The sequence below is a fragment of the Gobio gobio genome, assembly GCF_949357685.1.
Source record: "Gobio gobio genome assembly, chromosome: 1".
In the NCBI taxonomy this organism is placed as follows: domain Eukaryota; kingdom Metazoa; phylum Chordata; class Actinopteri; order Cypriniformes; family Gobionidae; genus Gobio; species Gobio gobio.
In genome coordinates this window covers 48,093,594-48,111,919 of record NC_137097.1, presented here as the reverse complement: position 1 = coordinate 48,111,919, position 18,326 = coordinate 48,093,594, and the positions used below count along the sequence as shown (strand labels likewise).

The 18,326-nt window shown below is 38.6% G+C and overlaps 1 protein-coding gene across 2 annotated transcripts in view; it reads left to right on the top strand.

Moving 5' to 3' along the window:
• xylt1 (xylosyltransferase I) overlaps positions 1–17,472 on the top strand; it is a 73,911-nt gene extending 56,439 nt beyond the window's left edge. For both annotated transcript variants that reach the window (XM_079827680.1, XM_079827681.1), the window contains exons 8-11: positions 1,224–1,489; positions 6,004–6,199; positions 10,769–11,102; positions 13,028–17,472. In XM_079827680.1, the coding sequence (XP_079683806.1) occupies positions 1,224–1,489; positions 6,004–6,199; positions 10,769–11,102; positions 13,028–13,350 (1,119 nt within the window). In that variant the 3' untranslated portion in view covers positions 13,351–17,472. The remainder of the gene's footprint in view (positions 1–1,223; positions 1,490–6,003; positions 6,200–10,768; positions 11,103–13,027) is intronic.
• The last annotated feature ends 854 nt before the right edge of the window (positions 17,473–18,326 follow it).

Sequence of the window (18,326 nt, the reverse complement as noted above, 5' to 3'; positions counted from 1 at the left end):
TGAGGTTAACTCATTCAGGCCTGTGCTGGGGGAAGGGCATGTGAGCGTTTAGCGGGTCATTATCACTGAAGGCATACCCATAGTGAGTGTTGAGTAATTATCCTGTGACAATACCTCCTTTCTCACAGACAGCTCTGAAGAAAATGGACAATGGGAGAAGAAGGGAGGCTTGAAATGTGTCATGGCAGTTCAGTTTTTATCCGAGCATTTCTTACCCCCTCACCCTATAACGGTCCAAAACATATAAAAGAGCTTCCTGGACTTGCTCCCCAAATCACTTTTATTAATACATTCTTTTTCGCTTTCTCCTTTCTCACACATTTTTGCCTTCTATAACTGTTTGCGAAGAACAAATCACTGAATTCTCTTTAAAGGGACAGTTCACCCAAAAATGAAAATTCATCAAAAAAAGTCACAAAGGAAATATTTTAAAGCATTGTAGTGGTTGCTGTTTTACATGCAATTATTATTATTATAAAAAAAAAAAATATATATATATATATATATATATATATTATTTGATCTCGTCTGAATTAATTGTTTATGCATCATTCGAATCGTTTGACTCGTCTTCGTCTCTCTTTCCAATGAATCGGTTCATTAACAGTCTGAATGATTAGTTCACGATTTTTTTCCTTTTGTGTTGCATGGAATAAAGAAAGTCATACCGGTTTGAAACGACTTGGAAATGAGTAAAAGATGACAGAATCTTACATTTTGGGGAATTTTCATTCCTTTCGAGGTTTGTGTTTTCATTTTTCCATCTTCTAAGACGGTCTCTTGAAAGATGTCTGACAGGGGTCTGCTGTCACCTGAAAGCTATTTCAAGCATGACGATTTTTGGTATCTTTGGTTCTCCTCAGATGTTGTCCCTCTTCTTATCTGTCTTATGTTACACATGTAAGTCTGCGGGGAGCCAAGTTGGATGTGAATAATAAGCAACACCACCATTTCATACCAGACATATGCCACTTTGATTTTTATTTTTTGCCGTCAATTATCTCTGGAGAATTTCTGTCTCTGATTTCTTTTAGCTTTTTCCCCTTTCTAGCACATCATACTGGATGGTGTGCCACGCTTTTCGGTTTTCAGTCTCTTTGCTCTGTCACTATCTCTCTTTCTCTTCTTGTTTCTAAGGTCTCAGCAGGCTGTCGTGTCTATCAGCGTCTCTGTCTTCACACTCACACTCTCTTTCTTTTTCTCTCTGTCTTTGTCTCCATCAGCAAACCACCAGGCCCACATTCTTTGCAAGGAAGTTTGAAGCCAGTGTAAATCAAGAGATAGTGAACCAGCTGGACGTCTTCCTGTTCGGGAGTATGTTGCAGGGCACGCCGGGTCTCAAGGCCTACTGGGAGAATGTTTTTGATGAAGAGGATGGTATTCACAGCCTGTCCGACGCACATCTCACTTACTATCATGGCTTCGCCCGATTGGGTCTGGCACGAACTGCCAACTCGTTACAGGGTGACCCCAACGACAACAGCTGCAGGTCAGTACACAGTACATTTGTTTCTTTTTTAAATTGGAGCACAAAATTAGTTGCCTACATTTTCAGGATTTTCTGTAAATAACAACTGAGCTATAATCTGAATGTATTGTTTAGGAGATTTAACCACGTTAAAGTCATTTTGACCTGTATAATAACTTTTTTGAATGAGCTGCTTTGAAACAATCTGTATTGTAAAAAGCGCTATATAAATGAAGGTGACTTGACTTGAAGCTTGAAAGTTTGGGGTTGCCATTGACTTTTGTTGTATGGCAAAGAGCAGCTTGCACATTTTCATAAATCAGTGGGTTTGCTTCTCGACCCACATTTTAGGAGGTGGAGATGACCCAACACATCCAAAATTGGTTCTCAAACAGTATTGCATGTTGATGATTCTGTGCTCAGCAACCAATAATTCATTGCTCAAATTATAGTCGACATAAACCGTTTATCCTCATTGCAAGTGAAACTGTTTTTAATGTGGTTTGGGTTGTAATTTGTTTTACCTTTTAGTATTCATGGTTTTCAAGGGTTTCAAGAGAGCACCTCATTTGGCTGTGAGAGATTAATGGGTTTGATTGGATACACAGCCTTTGATGTCATCTAGAAAAATATGTGAAATAATAAGATTTTTTTTAATCATTTAAAATTATAGATTAATTATTTGATAAAGTTAATACTGCAAAATATATGTGGAGGATTCAAAATACCATGTGCACAGCCTACATTTGATTTATATTTAAATAAATATATTTTGGTTTCAATAAAATGTACAGCTCACTGTGTTTTGATACATTTTGATTATTAATTTTGTGTTCATTATATTATAACAGTAAATTTATTAGCTGATCTTTTTCGGTTTTTACTGTTAACTAGCCTGGATGCCAGCCGAACTTAGACCCGCCCACAACATTTGAGCTCAGGCAGTTCGGTCTGGACTTGATCCGTAGACGAGTAATTATCTTGTATATCTATTCTCCTGAAAAAAAAAAAGGCATTTGGGGGGTAAAATATGTGTTATTTTGGAAGGGATGCCTGCTAAAATTTGCATTCCTGGGTCTGTATATCACATAATTGGGGTCGCTTCAACCCGCGGACTTGGCAACACAGTGCAGTCGAGTTCTGTTGACATTTGACAACTAACGTTATGCGTCGCTCCGTTGCTCTGATTGGTTGTGGGTCTATCCAATTGAGGTCTTTCCTGGTTCGGTTGAAACACGCCCCATAATCACAGCCCAACGGAGCAGTATCAGACTCATATTCTGACTAGAATTGAGTATGACGATGTCAGGCTAACTGTTTACTGCATAACCCATTCATATTTATCCATTAAAGCCTTCATTAAAAAAAAATTGGATTGTGAAATATTGCAGATTTTAGTTCAGATTTTTGAAAGAAAAAAAAAATCGCCTTCTGTCTGCGACTCCAGATCAACCTTTCTAGGTGGCGTCCCACCAATCTCTGTTCTAAATAACTTAGACTTATAACTTAGTTATGTATAATAACTTAGTTCATGTTGTTTATGATGGAAGAATTTCATCGTTTTCAAGTGAAGTGGGTTTTTGTTATTGTGGGTTTTTCATTGTAATTATGTTTTGTTTGAAACCGTATGTATATTGGCATTCTGGATATTCTGAAAGCGAAATAAGTGTACACTCATTTATGCTGTCTGCCGATGGAAGTGCAGCTTTGTTTGATCTCACTTGCAGCAGATCTGAAGTTCCTCAGCTGTCCAAACATCTGTCATTACTGAGATAGAAAAGAGAGAGAGGGATGGAAAGAGCCGAGAGAGGATAAGGCACCGAGTTTGTCAGTCTGGTTGCTGTGTTTATGTGTTTATCAGTGCAGTAATGCCTGGCGTCGCTGCTGTTTCTGTGTGAGGGGAGCGCTGGTGCATTCTGACAAGCGAGCCACAGTATTTGGACCCTGCAGAGGGACTCGTCAGGCACAAGGAGGAGGTTGTTGCTGGTCGGTGGGGGTTGGGTGGTGGCGCTCAGGGTCTGCGAGTGAGGGAGAGCTCTATTTTTTTTGCAGCCCTCTGTGACATCAGCGGTGAGAGGCTGAGGTGGGCCGCTTGAATAGCTGCTCTGTTAGTCCCTGCGTGCTGCCCACCTCCTGCGGTGACAGAGGACGGAGGAGGAGGGGGGAGGGCGGCCGCTCCGGTGTAAATATTTGCTGTTCTGCTTGTCAGGCAAGCGATGCTGGGATGGAGCACCTCCAGCCTGTGCTGGAATACTGATGAGAGCACGGCGACGGAGCTCAGGGTGGAGATCGCCGCAAGAGCAGCCATCCGCTCCGCATGAACGCCTGCGTCTCTATCAGCTCCTGCTGCTCCTCCTTCTGTCTGTCTGCCTCAGTGTCTCATAGCCTGGCGCCTCAATCACCTCTCTACAACCCCACGTCTAGAGAAAATAAACTTCGCTCGGAAAATATCGGTTTTGTTACTATTCAGAATTTATTTATTTTATTTTTTTGAAGGGCTTTCGGTGTTAACGAAGCCCTGAGAAGACCATTACTAGTCAACTAGTTGGTCTTAAGGAAGTCCTATATTGGTTTTTACAGTGCAAAATGTCTTATTGCAAAACAACATATACACTACAGTTCAAAGGTTTGGGGTCAATAAGATTTTTTTCTTTTTTTCTTGTCACTTGTGTTCACCAAGGCATTTATTTGATCAAAAATACAGTTAAAACAGTAATATTATGAAATATTATTACAATTTAAAATAACTGTTTTCTAATAATAATTAAAAAAATATATATATATATATATATATTATATACATATATAATATTTATTTGTAATTTATTCATGTGATGGTAAAGCTGCATTTTCAGCATCATTACTCCAGTCTTCAGTGTCACATGATCCTTCAGAAATCATTCTGATATAATTATTTGGTGTTCAAGAAACAATTATTATTATTATCAATGTTGGAAACACTTAACTGTTTAATGTATTTGTGGATACAAAAGGATCTGCTTAAAGGGTTAGTTCACCCAAAAATGAAAATTCTGTCATTAATTACTCACCCTCACGTCGTTCGAGACCCGTAAGATCTCCGTTCATATTCGGAACACAAATGAAGATATTTTATTTTTGTTGAAAGCTGATGGCTGAGAAAGGCTTCATATAGGCCTCCATTGGCATTCAGTACACTTATACTCCCAAGACCGATAAAAGGCACTAAAAACATCGTTACAAAGTCCATCTCACCACAGTGACTCTACAATAATCTTACGATGCGACGACAATAGTTTTTGTGCGCCAAAAAAATCAAAATAACACCTTTATCCAGCTTGTTCTTGCCTTCCGTGTGTGCCTCCACGACGCATTCGCGAGAATATGACGTAGATCCGGCGTTCGGACAGATGACCCAGAAGTGATTTGTTTACAATCAGAGGAAGACGCGCGTGTCTAAGCTGTTGAATTCTACATTGATCGTGCTTTAGGTCTCGGCGTAGTGCTCAAAATGGGGTTAGAGTGTGCATTTCATGGATTCCCAAACCCCGGCGCTACGTCATATTCTCGCGCATGCGTCGTGGAGGCACACACGGAAGACAATAACAAGCTGGATAAAGGTGTTATTTTGATTTTTTTTGCGCACAAAAACTATTGTCGTCGCATCGTAAGATTATTGTAGAGTCACTGTGGTGAGATGGACTTTGTAATGACATTTTAAGTGCCTTTTATCGGTCTTGGGAGTATAAGTGTACTGAATGCCAATGGAGGCCTATCTGAAGCCTTTCTCAGCCATCAGCTTTCAACAAAAATATCTTCATTTGTGTTCCGAATATGAACGGAGGTCTTACGGGTCTCGAACGACATAAGGGTGAGTAATTAATGACAGAATTTTCATTTTTGGGTGAACTAACCCTTTAATATACTTGTAGAAACTGAAGCTTTTTTCAGGATTCTTTGATGAATAAAAAGAACAGAATTCATTTGAAATAGTCATCTTTTTCTGAAAGTCTTTACTGTCACTTTTGATCTGTGTAATGTGTCCTTGCTGAATAAAAGTATTAATTTTGTTCATAAAAAAATCATCAGCATTGTGCTAGAATTTGCTTTCTGTGAGTTTGGAGTGGCTATTTCCTTCCCAGCTAACATTATACATTTCTTTACTGTTACCTTTGATCAATTTAATTTGTTATTGCAGAATAAAAGTATTACTTTCAAAAAGAAAAATTATTTTTTTCTGACCCCAAACTTTTTAGCAGTAGTGTATTTAAGAAAAAATCTAGACTAAGTATGTGGGAAAATCGAATGTGGAATATTCTTTATGTTTAGCCAGCAAAAAGAAATACATTAGGGACAAGCATATATATTTTCAAATAAATATAATGCAAAATAGATATTTTTATATCATAGCCAGTAAGAAATATTACTGAAAAAAATCCCCAATGAAGATGCCTTTGTGTGGCAAAAAGTTAATTTTGGGCCCTAAATTTAAGGATTGTGAATTATTATTATTATTATTATGGCTGACTTCAGAATGACATCTTTTCTGCCTGTAGGTATTATGCCATGGGACATCCTGTGTCTGTCCACATCTACTTCCTGTCTGATGAGTTCCAGGGATACCTGGTCAGGCATCACGCCACCAACCTGGCAACCAGCAAACTAGAAACCCTGGAGACCTGGGTCATGCCCAAACAGTTCTTCAAGTTCACCAATCCACCCAATACATTCAACCGACTGCAGTTTGCAGAGGTTAGTAAACACAACACACACACACACTGGAGAAGAAGCATTTTTTTTAATACTGTAATAGTTAAAGGTTGATGGGTGGCATGTTTATGTGTCCTCTGTTGGTCATTTTTATTTATGAACTAACTGTCGTCATGCAGTTTTTATTGAATAAAAGTTTTAAGACAATGCTTATTTCGTTCTGGCTCACTGCAGTAAAAATGTCCTGGCAGTCTATAGGTGCAGAATTGCCCCACACTACCCTCAGAATTTATGCATTGCTAAGAAAATTGACCTCAGAATATTATTGGCAATCTTACACTGCTGCACATTGTGCTTGACATACTCCGTTAAACAACCAATAATTCAGACGTTCTTCATTGATTTAGCTGTCAGGCAGCGCCATACCTGTCATCTTGCCCTTTGGTGTAATCAGTGATTTGTCTGCCACGAGTGTGGGGTTAAAATAATGACTTCATGCTGAACTGCCCTCAGTTTATCTGTTGGAAGCCAAGGTACATGTGTGGTTTCAGACACTAGAGTTAGATGCATATAGATGACTTAAAACAGGATATGAAGATCTATAGCTAGTTAATAGGATATTTTTTACTTCTTTATATTCTGTTGAAATGAAAAAATGATCTCTTGCTTACGCCGATGAAACTGGCATAAATTATTTAATCCAAAGGTGTACATTCAATCTACTATGTTTAATTAAAGGGTTAGTTCAACCAAAAAACAAACAAAAAAATGTGTCATTACAGGGTTTCCATGGGGTCTTAAAAATGTCAAAAATTTCAAATTCAAAATGTTAAGTCTTAAAAAGTCTTAACTCGCTGAAGTATTGAGTTCTAGGTCTTAAATCATTTTAATCATGTCTTTCCCTATGTCCATGTAACGCTACCTCTAATGCTCATTGAAATGCTCCCGCAGCACTTTAGAATGTGTGTGCGTGTATTTGTTTGTTTTTAAATCCGGGGTGTTGTAGATTTTCTTTCGCTAGTCCAAATATAATTTGCTGTATTACGACTACAAATGAGACCAACATGCATCGTATATTACAGCCAGTCTTTTTCTGATTGTAGCCTACCACAGACACTGAGTAAAGTCAGTGAATAAAGCTGATTTTATTCTTCAGCTAATAGTTCTCCAGTTCCGAGTTCGTGAGAGCGAAGGCGAATCTTTTTCACCAGCCGTCTCGCATAAGCGCCAAGGACAAGGCAAAGCGATTACGCAAAGTGAATGAATGACCAAATTAAAAAGTATGACAGCACTAAAAAAGAGAATAAAAGCGATGTAAACCACAAACTCAATTGGGCACTGACACACGGACCGATGTCAGATATACCGAATGTGTTCTATTTAGGCTTATTGCCCTTGAACGATCAAATACACACATTATTATGTCTATATTGGTGGTTATGTCTTGAGTGAACAAGATTGGGACGTGTGTCAGTATTGGATCTGCGCATTACTGTAGGTCTTAAAGTGAAAGCAATCTAATATAGCCTATAACTGCTCCTGTCTGTGTCATGTTAAGCCAACAACAAAAACAACAACAACGAGGAAAAAAAACAGTACTGAAACTGTTTGTATCTGTATCTTTATGTTGTATTTATTTATCCTATTGTCATTTGTTTATAAGTTCTTATTTTATTACTGACCGCTTACTTGAAAACTTAATTACTTTAGAACATTTTACTTCTATTAAGTAATTGCTTATTGCTGTGGTTTGCTTGTAAGATTTTGGTCATATTTCCCACTCTAAGCTGCAAAATTTACCACCACAAAATCAGTCATTTTGATTAACAAAAAAAAAAAACTTTTCACAATATATATATTGTGAAAACCTGGTGGGATTGAGCTATGGGTAATTGCAAGTTTACTGATACTTTGTTGAATTTGAATAAATGATATAAGTGATATAGGTCTTAAATTTAATTCATAATAGTCTTAAAAATATCTTTACAAGTCTTAAGTTTCACTTGGTGAAACCTGCAGAAACCTTCGTTCATCTTCGGAACACAAATTAAGATATTTTTGATGAAATCTGAGAGCTCTCTGACCATCCATAGACAGCTATTTAATTACCACTTTCAAGGCCCAGAAATCTAGTAAAGACATCATTAAAATAGTCCATGGGACTCCAGTGGTTCAACTTTAATGTTATGAAGTGACGAGAATGAAGTGACTACTGTTCTACTGAAGCCTGAGTTCTACTGAAGCCGCAGAACTCGAAAGCACTCCACTGTTTACACTACGTCAACAGCGTAGGAGACTGGCACAGATGAGAAGAGATTGTTGGATAAAGTCCTTATTTTGGGGGGTTTTGTGCAAAAAAGTATTCTTGTCACTTCATAAAATTAAGCTTGAACCACTGGAGTCATATGGACTATTTTAATGATGGCTTTTTATACATTTCTGGACCTTGAAAGTGGTAATTAAATATGGACGGATCAGAAAGCTCTTGGATTACATCAAAAATATCTTCATTTCTGTTCCGAAGATGAACGAAGGTCTTATGGGTTTGGAACGACATGAGGGTGAGGAATTAATGACAGAATTTTTGGGTGAACTAACACTTTAAGTTGTTTAATAATAATATTGTGAATAATAATAAATATTATTTGTTTTGTGATGCATGCAATTTCTCAGATATATTTTTATTTGTTTTAAAGACGGGAGTAATGGCTGTTGAAAACTCAGCTTTGCCATCGCAGTAATTCATTTCATTTTAAATTGTTTTAGAATAGAAAACTGTTTTAAGTTGTAATATTATTTCACCATATCACTGTTATTACTGTATGTTTGATCAATAAATGCAGCCTTAATGAGCATAAGATATTTCATTCAAAAACAATAAAATAATCTTATCAACCCCAAACTTTTGAAAGGTAGTATATATCATATATACACATTTTTGGCTAGTAATATTCTAAAATCATCTGTGTAGCAAAAAGCTAATGTCGGAGTTTGCCTGGACATCACTTCCTAAAAGCATTAAAGTACCCATCATCCATCCTTAGGGGGGACACCCATAGACAAGACAGCAGAGCTGTAAAGTGCTTAAAGTCCAGCTGGGTCTCAGGCGTCTTCTCAACAGAATGATCAAATTGATTTGCCGTGTTTTACTGAGGTGCGGGCACGGCCTGGGAGGGATATGGGACTGGTCGACCGTAAAGAGACTCCTGCTGTCGGTCACGTCCTCAGTAGGAAATGATGTCGTTTCTGAGAGTGGCTGGAAGGTGCTAGCGTTTGATGGCTCCAAGCCGCCACCACCACCCCCAATCCCACAAGTCAAATTACCTCACAGTAGGAGAAACATTACACTGGGCACTGCTGATCGTTTGATGCAATTGTGCTCATCTCAGCTGGTACTGGCGGTCCCAATTGGTGCCATCTGTTTACTTACGATGGGATCTTGTGCAATTCATTTGTCTGCATATCCGTCTGTGCGCCTCTCTTAGGGAGGCACTGGTATGTATGTACAGTGCTCAGGCATCCCGTTTCCTTAGGGGACTGAATTTCAAGGATACAGAAAGTGTGTTCAGCTTCCATACCAATGAAGGCCTGTGCAGTGTCTGGAGGGTGCGAGCTGACACGCATCAAAGTCTCAGAGCCCCAGGACTGTGTTCTCATCCTCTCTCCCTTGCCTTCTTTCTCCTTCTCTTAACTCGTTCGTCTTCTCTTTTAGTGTTTCTGCCTCTCCAACTTTGCTCTAGATCAGTGATTCCCAACCAGGGGTATATGGAACCCAAGGGGTCCTTGAAGTGATTTTGCTTAAACCTATGATATATGATAACATATGTTAAAACAGTTTTAAACCTTAAAATATTATGAGAAATATAATCGAACATAATAAATAATATACAGTAATAAACTAGTTGTGATATATTTATATAATAATAATATAAAAATATTTTTCCAATTAAAGATGATTTTTCAGTTCCTTATTAAAGAACGAAAACACTTTAATAAAATGTATACTTTTATTTAGCAAAGTCAAACACATAAAATGGATCACAAGTGACATTTAAAAACATGTATAATGCTACAAAAATTTCTGTTTCAAATAAATGCTGTTCTTTGATAAACTTTCATCAAAGAATCCTGAAAAAATAGTTTCAACGTTGATAGTAATAAATTATTCTTGAGCACCAAATCATCATATTAGAGTGATTTCTGAAGGATCATGTGACTACTAAAGTAAGGATGCTGAAAAGTCCCGCCATTGCAGGAATAAATTGCACTTTAAATTATATTAGTTATTTTAAATCTTAATATTTCACACTGTTACTGTTTTTATTAATGCAGCCTTGGTGAGCATAAGACATTTCCTTAAAAAGTAGTATTAAAAACTGTAGTTTTAAACAGTAGATGTTATTCACCCACCATATAAACTGTTTTATTTATTACTTAAAGGTGACTTTGATGTTAAATGATATCTGAAGAGAATGGGAGCACATATCTGGTTTGTGTCAATAAATGGGTACTTGAGCCTAACTGATGGGACTACATTAGGCAACTTCTCTTGACTTTCTCATCAGTTTAATTGTCATATATCTGTTCTTTGTCTTTTCTCTCATACATCAGATCGGAACAGACTGGGATGCTAAGGAAAGGATATTTCGGAACTTTGGGAATCTGATGGGACCCATGGACGAGCCTGTGGGAATGCAGAAATGGGGGAAAGGGTCAAATGTGACTGTGACTGTGGTGTGGATTGACCCCACCAATGTCATCGCTGCCACCTATGATATCCTGATTGACGCCAGTGCTGAATTTACACACTACAGACCTCCGCTGAACCTGCCCCTGCGGCCCGGCATGTGGACCGTACGTGTTCTGCATCACTGGAGCCCCGTGGCAGAGACACGCTTTCTCATCACTCCCCTAACCCACCACAAACACCTGCCTATACGCCAAGGTGAGAGTTACACTGTACTAAAGACGACATGATTCATGAATGAATCTTTTTTTTTTTAAACCGGTACTTATTGTGTTCATGTTTATTGCAAAACACTTTTGCTGATATTGAGTTGGGATATGGGTAAAGTTAGAGACAGGTGTGGTGGTATGGGTAAGTTTAAGGTTAGGGTAAGGTGTAAGGGAAGTATCAACAGTGTAATTATAAATGTAACTACAGAAATTAATTAAAGATGTAATTACATGCAGGTAATTCTTAAGCTGTAAGTACAGTAAGTGCATTGTATCAAATGATTACTTAGCTGATCACTTGAGAAAATGCAGTTCAAAATACTCTACGTTTCAAGCTTTGATTTATGTGTTCTTGCAAGCTTGCATATTCAAGGCTCTTTCCTCCAGATGTAATGACTAATCCTCTGGCGTTTTGCATGCTCTTTTCGAAGACCATAGTCTGACACTATGGTACACTGTTTATTAAACTCCCTCAACCTTTCAGGTCATCCCACCCCCTGCTTTCAAAGGCACTTTCTGCCTTCACGTCTAGCTATGTGCCTGGGCTGCTTGGTTGCCTATAAATAGTCCCAGCTCACAGTCACGAATGAGTAATACACCACAGCGGGTCACCTTTCATTGGAATAAACTCAAAGAGATTACTGTGCAGGGGCCACGATTGGTATCTCTAGCCCATTAGGGGACATTTTGATATAAGCGTGGTGTGCGGTCATAGCCGGATCTGTCCTCAAAACGCTCCTAATGAGGGAGAGGTTGTGATTGCGGCTTGTCATGCGTGTGTCGTGGGAATGGGCGGGTGATAAATGCACATGATTTACCAGACTGTCGTATGATTAATGTCTACAGCAGGCACCGAGTCTTTTCGCTCGCAGTGCCTCTGCACCCTCAGCTAATAAAAGTTTATGGAGTGTGTTTATGCGGCCTAGGTCGGTCGGCATGCTGTAAGCAACAACGCTCGCCTGTCCACGCACTTCCTGGCGAGCGTAAAATGGAATGTTATGGAGGGGAGGAAAGGGATTGGGCAGGAAGAGGTGGGCGAACCTGGTGAGAGGTGTCAGGAAGAGACAGAGGGCAATCTGTGCAGGGTGGCTGGAGAGAGATGTGTGAGGAGCCTGAGGAATTTGCAGCTTTACCTCCAGGGCCGATGCGTCCTTCCTCACAGCTAAATGAGTCGTTTTTAGCTGTCGGATGTAGCCGTTATAATGCAGGCGAGTGGTCGAGTTTATGTGTGAAGCTGTATTTAATATTTAAATACGTTTTTTTATCCATTTTGATAGAGATTTTGTAAAATCCCAGCTGTAGATTTTTATTTCATCCCTTAAAAAGAGACTATGAATATATTAAAACTGAAACTAGTCTTTTATACTAAGACGTAGATGTTAAGCTACAACATAAAGCATCATGTGTCTGTAGAGTCCTTGAGTCATCGTCTTTTTGCTTCTTTCTTAGAAATATTCTGAAACATTATAAATGTCTTTACTGTCACTTTTGATCAATTTAAAAGAAAAACTAACAAAAATGACAAAAGCACATAACTAAAATGAATACTGAAAATATAAAAATAAAAGCTATCTCAAAATACTATGATAGTATATAAATACTAAAATAGCACTGGTTTTATTTAGTAATTAAAGATTTGTACCCACACAAAAACAACCTCGTCCACACAACATACTTTAAAGTTCATTGCTCCCATAATGACCAGCATTGTTTATTCCTGACAACTCTTAGCTGAAGAAAATGTTCTTGAGTCATCACCCCCCCCCCCCCCCCCCCCCCAAAAAATGTAATCAGGAAGACTGTACTCTATTTTTCACGTCTAAAAATGTAAAACGTTCCAGCAAATTCAGTCATAATCCCAGTTTTGCTTCGCTTGCATTAAGTGCTTGTGTGACCCTTTTTCTTCTCTTACAGAGGATGCTTTAAAAACACACAACGGGCCGGCCAAAAACAGCTATATGGAGCAGAGTTTCCACGGCTTGAACCCCATCCTCAACATCCCGGTCCACCTGGGTCAGGTAGAGGCAGCCGAGCACAACGCAGAGCTTACGGGGTCCGAGCTGGAGCACTGGGTGGACAGTCTGCTGGGCGACGTGTGGTCAGCTGTGGACGTGTGTTCAACAGGCCCCAGTGGCTGTCCAGTCATGCAGACTTGCAGGGAAACGGTATGGAGCTCTCTCAGCCCGGACCCAAAGTCCCAGCTGGGCCCTACCAAAACCAACGGACGAATCAGGTAGCAGCATTCACTGCCCTGAAGACTCTTCTTCTTTCATTTCTTAGGTCATTTTTGTTTTTATTATTTATTTTCCAGCGTCGCTCGTGTGAATATGAGCAGAGCGGACCTCTCTCAAACACAAGACACGGGCCGCGAAAGTGTACGCTGGGAAGTTTTTAAAGATTATTTTAAAAAAGTGCGCCCTCTGGCTATCTCAACCTCCGAGTGCTCTAGTGATGTGAGTGCTGTCAGGCTTCTCTATATTTTATTTATTTTAATTACTGTGATTGAATCTTCATCAACTGGACACAGCAGGTGATGCCTGTGTGTAGGTGTTATGGCTGAATGCTGGGATTGGGATATTAAGCACAGAAAGGACCTTAACACTGGTTGTAAGACCAAAAGGGATGTTTGTATAGTAAGCCTCCATATTTCAAATCAAACACACTTGCACCTACTGTGAATGATGGAATGTGTTTTTCAACCTATACCTTATTAAAACCAATGTTTCAGATCAAACGTAATTGTGTTTAGCACAACATTGCTGGTTTCTTTTAGTTTTCAGAAAAATATGTCCCTTTTTTATAAGCTTTTCACTTGGATCAAATACAGTGAAACTCCCCTAATAAAGTCTCCTATTTAGTTTTAATAGGTTATTGGTTGAAAAACATTGTTTTGAATAAAAGATTTCGTTTTTGTCAAGTAGAGGTGATCCAGTGCCATGCAAGATCCCAAACTCCACAGAATCCTGTTGCCTTTGGAGGCAAAGAGGTAGCAGTTTGTAATGCCTGTTCAAAAGAGTATCACGTTATCCTCTTCTGTATAATCACAATAGCCTTTTTGGGTTATACAAGTAGCCCAAAGTGGTAGCTACAAATATGAAATAGTAAAAATAATTGGTTACAGCAGGGTGGTCAGTTAGCATTGTACTACGCTGGCAGGCTAAAAAGGCCAAAAATGCTAAACTAGCAGACTGATCAGCTAGCGTATGCTAACCTACCAGGCTAATCGGTCTGAAGTGTGCTAGAAGGCTTATAGGCCAAAGATTTGCAAGCTAACTGAAAACAGAACAGTAAATGTTTAATTTGAGCATTTACAGCTTTGGTTATATAACGTGTTACGCGATATACACTACCGTTCAAAAGTTTGGGGTTGATTTAGGGTAATATTTTTTTAATGTTTTTTAAAGAACACTCTTTTGTTCACCACAGCTGCCTTTATTTGACCAAAAAACACATAAAAACACTGAAATATTGTGAAATATTATTACAAATTAAAAATAATCACTGAATTGTTGAAAATATTTGAATGCATATTTTTTGAATATATTTCAAAGTGTAATTTATTACTGTGATGGCAAAGCTGAATTGTCAGCATCATTACTCTAGTCTTCAGTGTCACATGATCCTTCGAAAATCATTCTAATGTGATGATTTGATGCTCAAGAAACATTTCTTAGGAGCTATTATTCATTTTAAAAACATTTGTGCTTAATATTTTTGTTGAAAACTTGAAACAACAAATCAGGATTCTTTAATGATCAAAAGAACAGCATTTATTTGAAATAGAAATCTTTACAAACATTATATGTCTTTACTGTCACCTTTAATCAAGTTAAAGTGTGTATTAATTTCTTTCTTTTTTTAAATCATGACCCCAAACGTAGTAATGGTAGTGTAAATGAAAAGACATTAGTTGCTATTTAGCCAACAGAACATGCACAAAGTAATTGTGTTTCTGTCAGTATACTAATATTTCTAATCAGGCATCAACTTTCAGTCAGTTGAATCACTTTGGGATAGGGTTCTATGGAGCGATTGACACTTGCATGATACTTGGCCACAATTCTTGAATTGAGAGTGTAGAGTAGCTTTTGACAGTCTGAAGTGTTGTTCTGTCTGTATGCTGTTTCCCCTTCAGACACTTGAAACTTGAAATGAAAGGTGCCAGCTGTGCTGGCACACCACGAAAAATATGTAATTTCGTCGCCTTTTTATTGTTTTATCCTCTTTTTTTTTCCCCTGAACAAAGGTACTGGGTAGCTGAGGGTTGTAAGTTGGCTATTTATTCATGTTTATATAAATGAAATAGATATTTTTTAGTCAATGACTAATGTCTATATGCTGTTTTTGCAGCTCATTCAATACCTTTTGTAAACAAGCTGCCTTTATTTACAAAGGCTATCATCCCAACCATATTACAAACTAAAAACACAAGATGGGGTACTAGTACAGGCGTTGGTAAAGACCTTTCCGCCCCTCCACCTGAGGTCCATCTGTTCATTTCATAAATGTTAAGCAGGAAACTAACTGGACGAATGATCTTAAATGACCTCAAGAACTGAGATTCCAGTCATGCTGCTTCTCATTTTCTTTATTCTAGTCTTTTTATATGAGCCAGTGTTTGGTATTTTGCCATAAATTGCTCAAACGAACAAAAACAGACATTGGCTGGACTGGTTGGTATAGCATCCACGCAATTTCAACATGGCTTCTACAGTTCCTGGGCTCTGTAGCCTGGAGGATGCCTCAGCCGCTTTCTTCTGCACGTATGCCATTTGGATGTCACATTTTCCACACTGGGCCGTCCGGAATACTCACAACCATAATAATGATAGGGTGACCTCTCAGATCTGACTGAGATGTATTTTTAGTGAGGAAGATTGCAAGCTTGCTGGACTCTACAGTTTGCATTGGACCAACATTTTCTCCATTTTTACAAACCTTTTATGTTTCTACTTTGCAAATGTACAACTCCATATTTAAACTGGGCTAGTGTGGCTTGTTGCGCTCTCTCATTTGAGTAGCGCGTGTCTCCTCTGGGACTCTGTGACCCTGGCCTAGCCATCACTTTGTATGCAATCTGATTGTTATCTGGTCCTCAGAGAGGTGGTGTCCCGCCCAGGCTGCGCAAACAGTGAAATGTCATTGCTGTCATGTGATCCAAAGGAGGATGCGACCTTAAATTTTCAATAAAGCACTCTTGTCATTCATATGTTCCCAGCGGGGTGCGAAATTGGAATGCATTGTTATTTAAATTTTTTAATAGAGCGTCTAATGCTTGTCTAAGTGGTGTTACATCCGTACTGTACATGTGAAAGTGCAAATGATTTGATATTCTTAAAAGAGAAATTAAATGAAATTATCTATTCACATACATCTCATTGACTTCTGACTTACGATCTTGGTTTGTTGATAAGTGAAGATTCAGCCACGGGAAAGTTGAATATTAATGTTAAGAATTATTTTACTTTTAAAGGTGAAGTGTTTCGTTTTATTTCAATGTTAAAATACTTTTTCACTATCCCAGTTTAGTGTGCAAATGCTTCCCAATGAGGGCAAACTCTGGCTTTTCCCAATGTTTCCCAAAAGCATCATAAGCTTAAGTGGCCACCAATGGCTCGTGATACTTTTGAGAAACGCAGCCCTGTTTGTTTGAGAAGTCCAACATGTCTGCTTCTGACTCAAGCAGTGGCGTGAGTTTGGGGCGGGGTTACTTGTTTCAGAACAATGGGAGATGGGGCATGGCCTAAGACAATAGGTTGTGTTCGACTTCGGCTGCGGCTGGATTTAACCGACAAATGAGAGACCGAAAAAAAGAGACTACGTCCTTTGTCTACGTCCTTTATCACAGATGATGTGGATTAGATGCAATATTTGCCCAATACACAGAAACAGAAATGCTTTTCATTCAATATTCTTGTACATACAGACGCTGTATTACGCAGTACATAAAGGAAAGTTCAATTGAAACACTAATAAAGTGGGGTCTATTTATTGTTATAAAAACAGATTTGTGAGAGTAAGTGCAACCTAAGGTGTCAGAATAAACATGAAACACGTCACCAGTGAATTCAGCCAATCGTAAAACAGCGGTGTAGTCGTCAGAGCTTGTGTAGTCGCTCTGGAGAAACTGCGGATCCCTCGAATCGATCTAACGCTGACCGCATGAAGACAAACATGCCTAATAATACACAAATTGCACACTTCACCTTTAAAGGCCAAATATTTCAAGCCTATCATGTCGTTCTGTGGAACAGAAAAACATTTTTTTTTTAACAATATCTTTGTCCATGCAATGAAAGTTAATGGGGTTAGAAACAACATTGGACCCCATTGACTTTCATTGTAAATAATGACAGAAGTTTTATCCCATTAAGATCACTGTAACGGATGGATCTAACCTCATAAATACAGCAACATACCTCTTTCTTTCACATTACTTACAATTTGAAATGTCTATTCTAACGTTCACATTAAAATGATATTTATTACTACATCACTCAGACATCTCTTCTGTACTATAGCTATTTTGGTAGGAATGACAATGTAAAGTATTTTATATTGGACTGACGTTCATAAAGTATTGTAAATAACTTTGTTTTTAAGAAGAAGTGTCAAAGTGGGTCAGATGTCGGTGTGTTGAGTGGCACTGTAGACCATCAAAACGTTCATGTGAAGGGGTTTGTGAAGGGCTGTACTAGTCTGAGTGTGTGGTTCGGCTCTTAATGAACATTTTTTGCCTTTCAGAGAATCTCATGCCAGATTGCTGTTCTCTGTGCTGGAATGTTTTGTTGAGCAACTGTTGCACAATTTATTTAAACTCTTAAGTCGGAGGGGACCTCTGTGCCTTAGCTGTTGTTCCCAACCTTTGTGTCTGTAAGCATTGAACATGTCTCTGTATCTTTCATTTCTCCACAAAACCAAAAAAAAAAAAACTGCTGTTGTAAATGCCTTCTGTATCAATGTTCTCTCGGTTTTGCTGTTTTTTTCTTCATACTGAATTTTTGAATAAAAAAAACTCCTCTGTCATCTCATTTCTCCTCGTCAGATATGCCTGAATATCACACAGCTGGAGAATCATCTCTGTGAGGTTCCTACTTCTAAAGACAGTCACATTAGCAGTAGATAAAGCCGCTGACATGCGGAGCGCTGCTCTTTAACGGCGTTACAAGACTCGGGGGTGGAGATGAGAATCTGGTGCTGCCAGAGGGCTCTT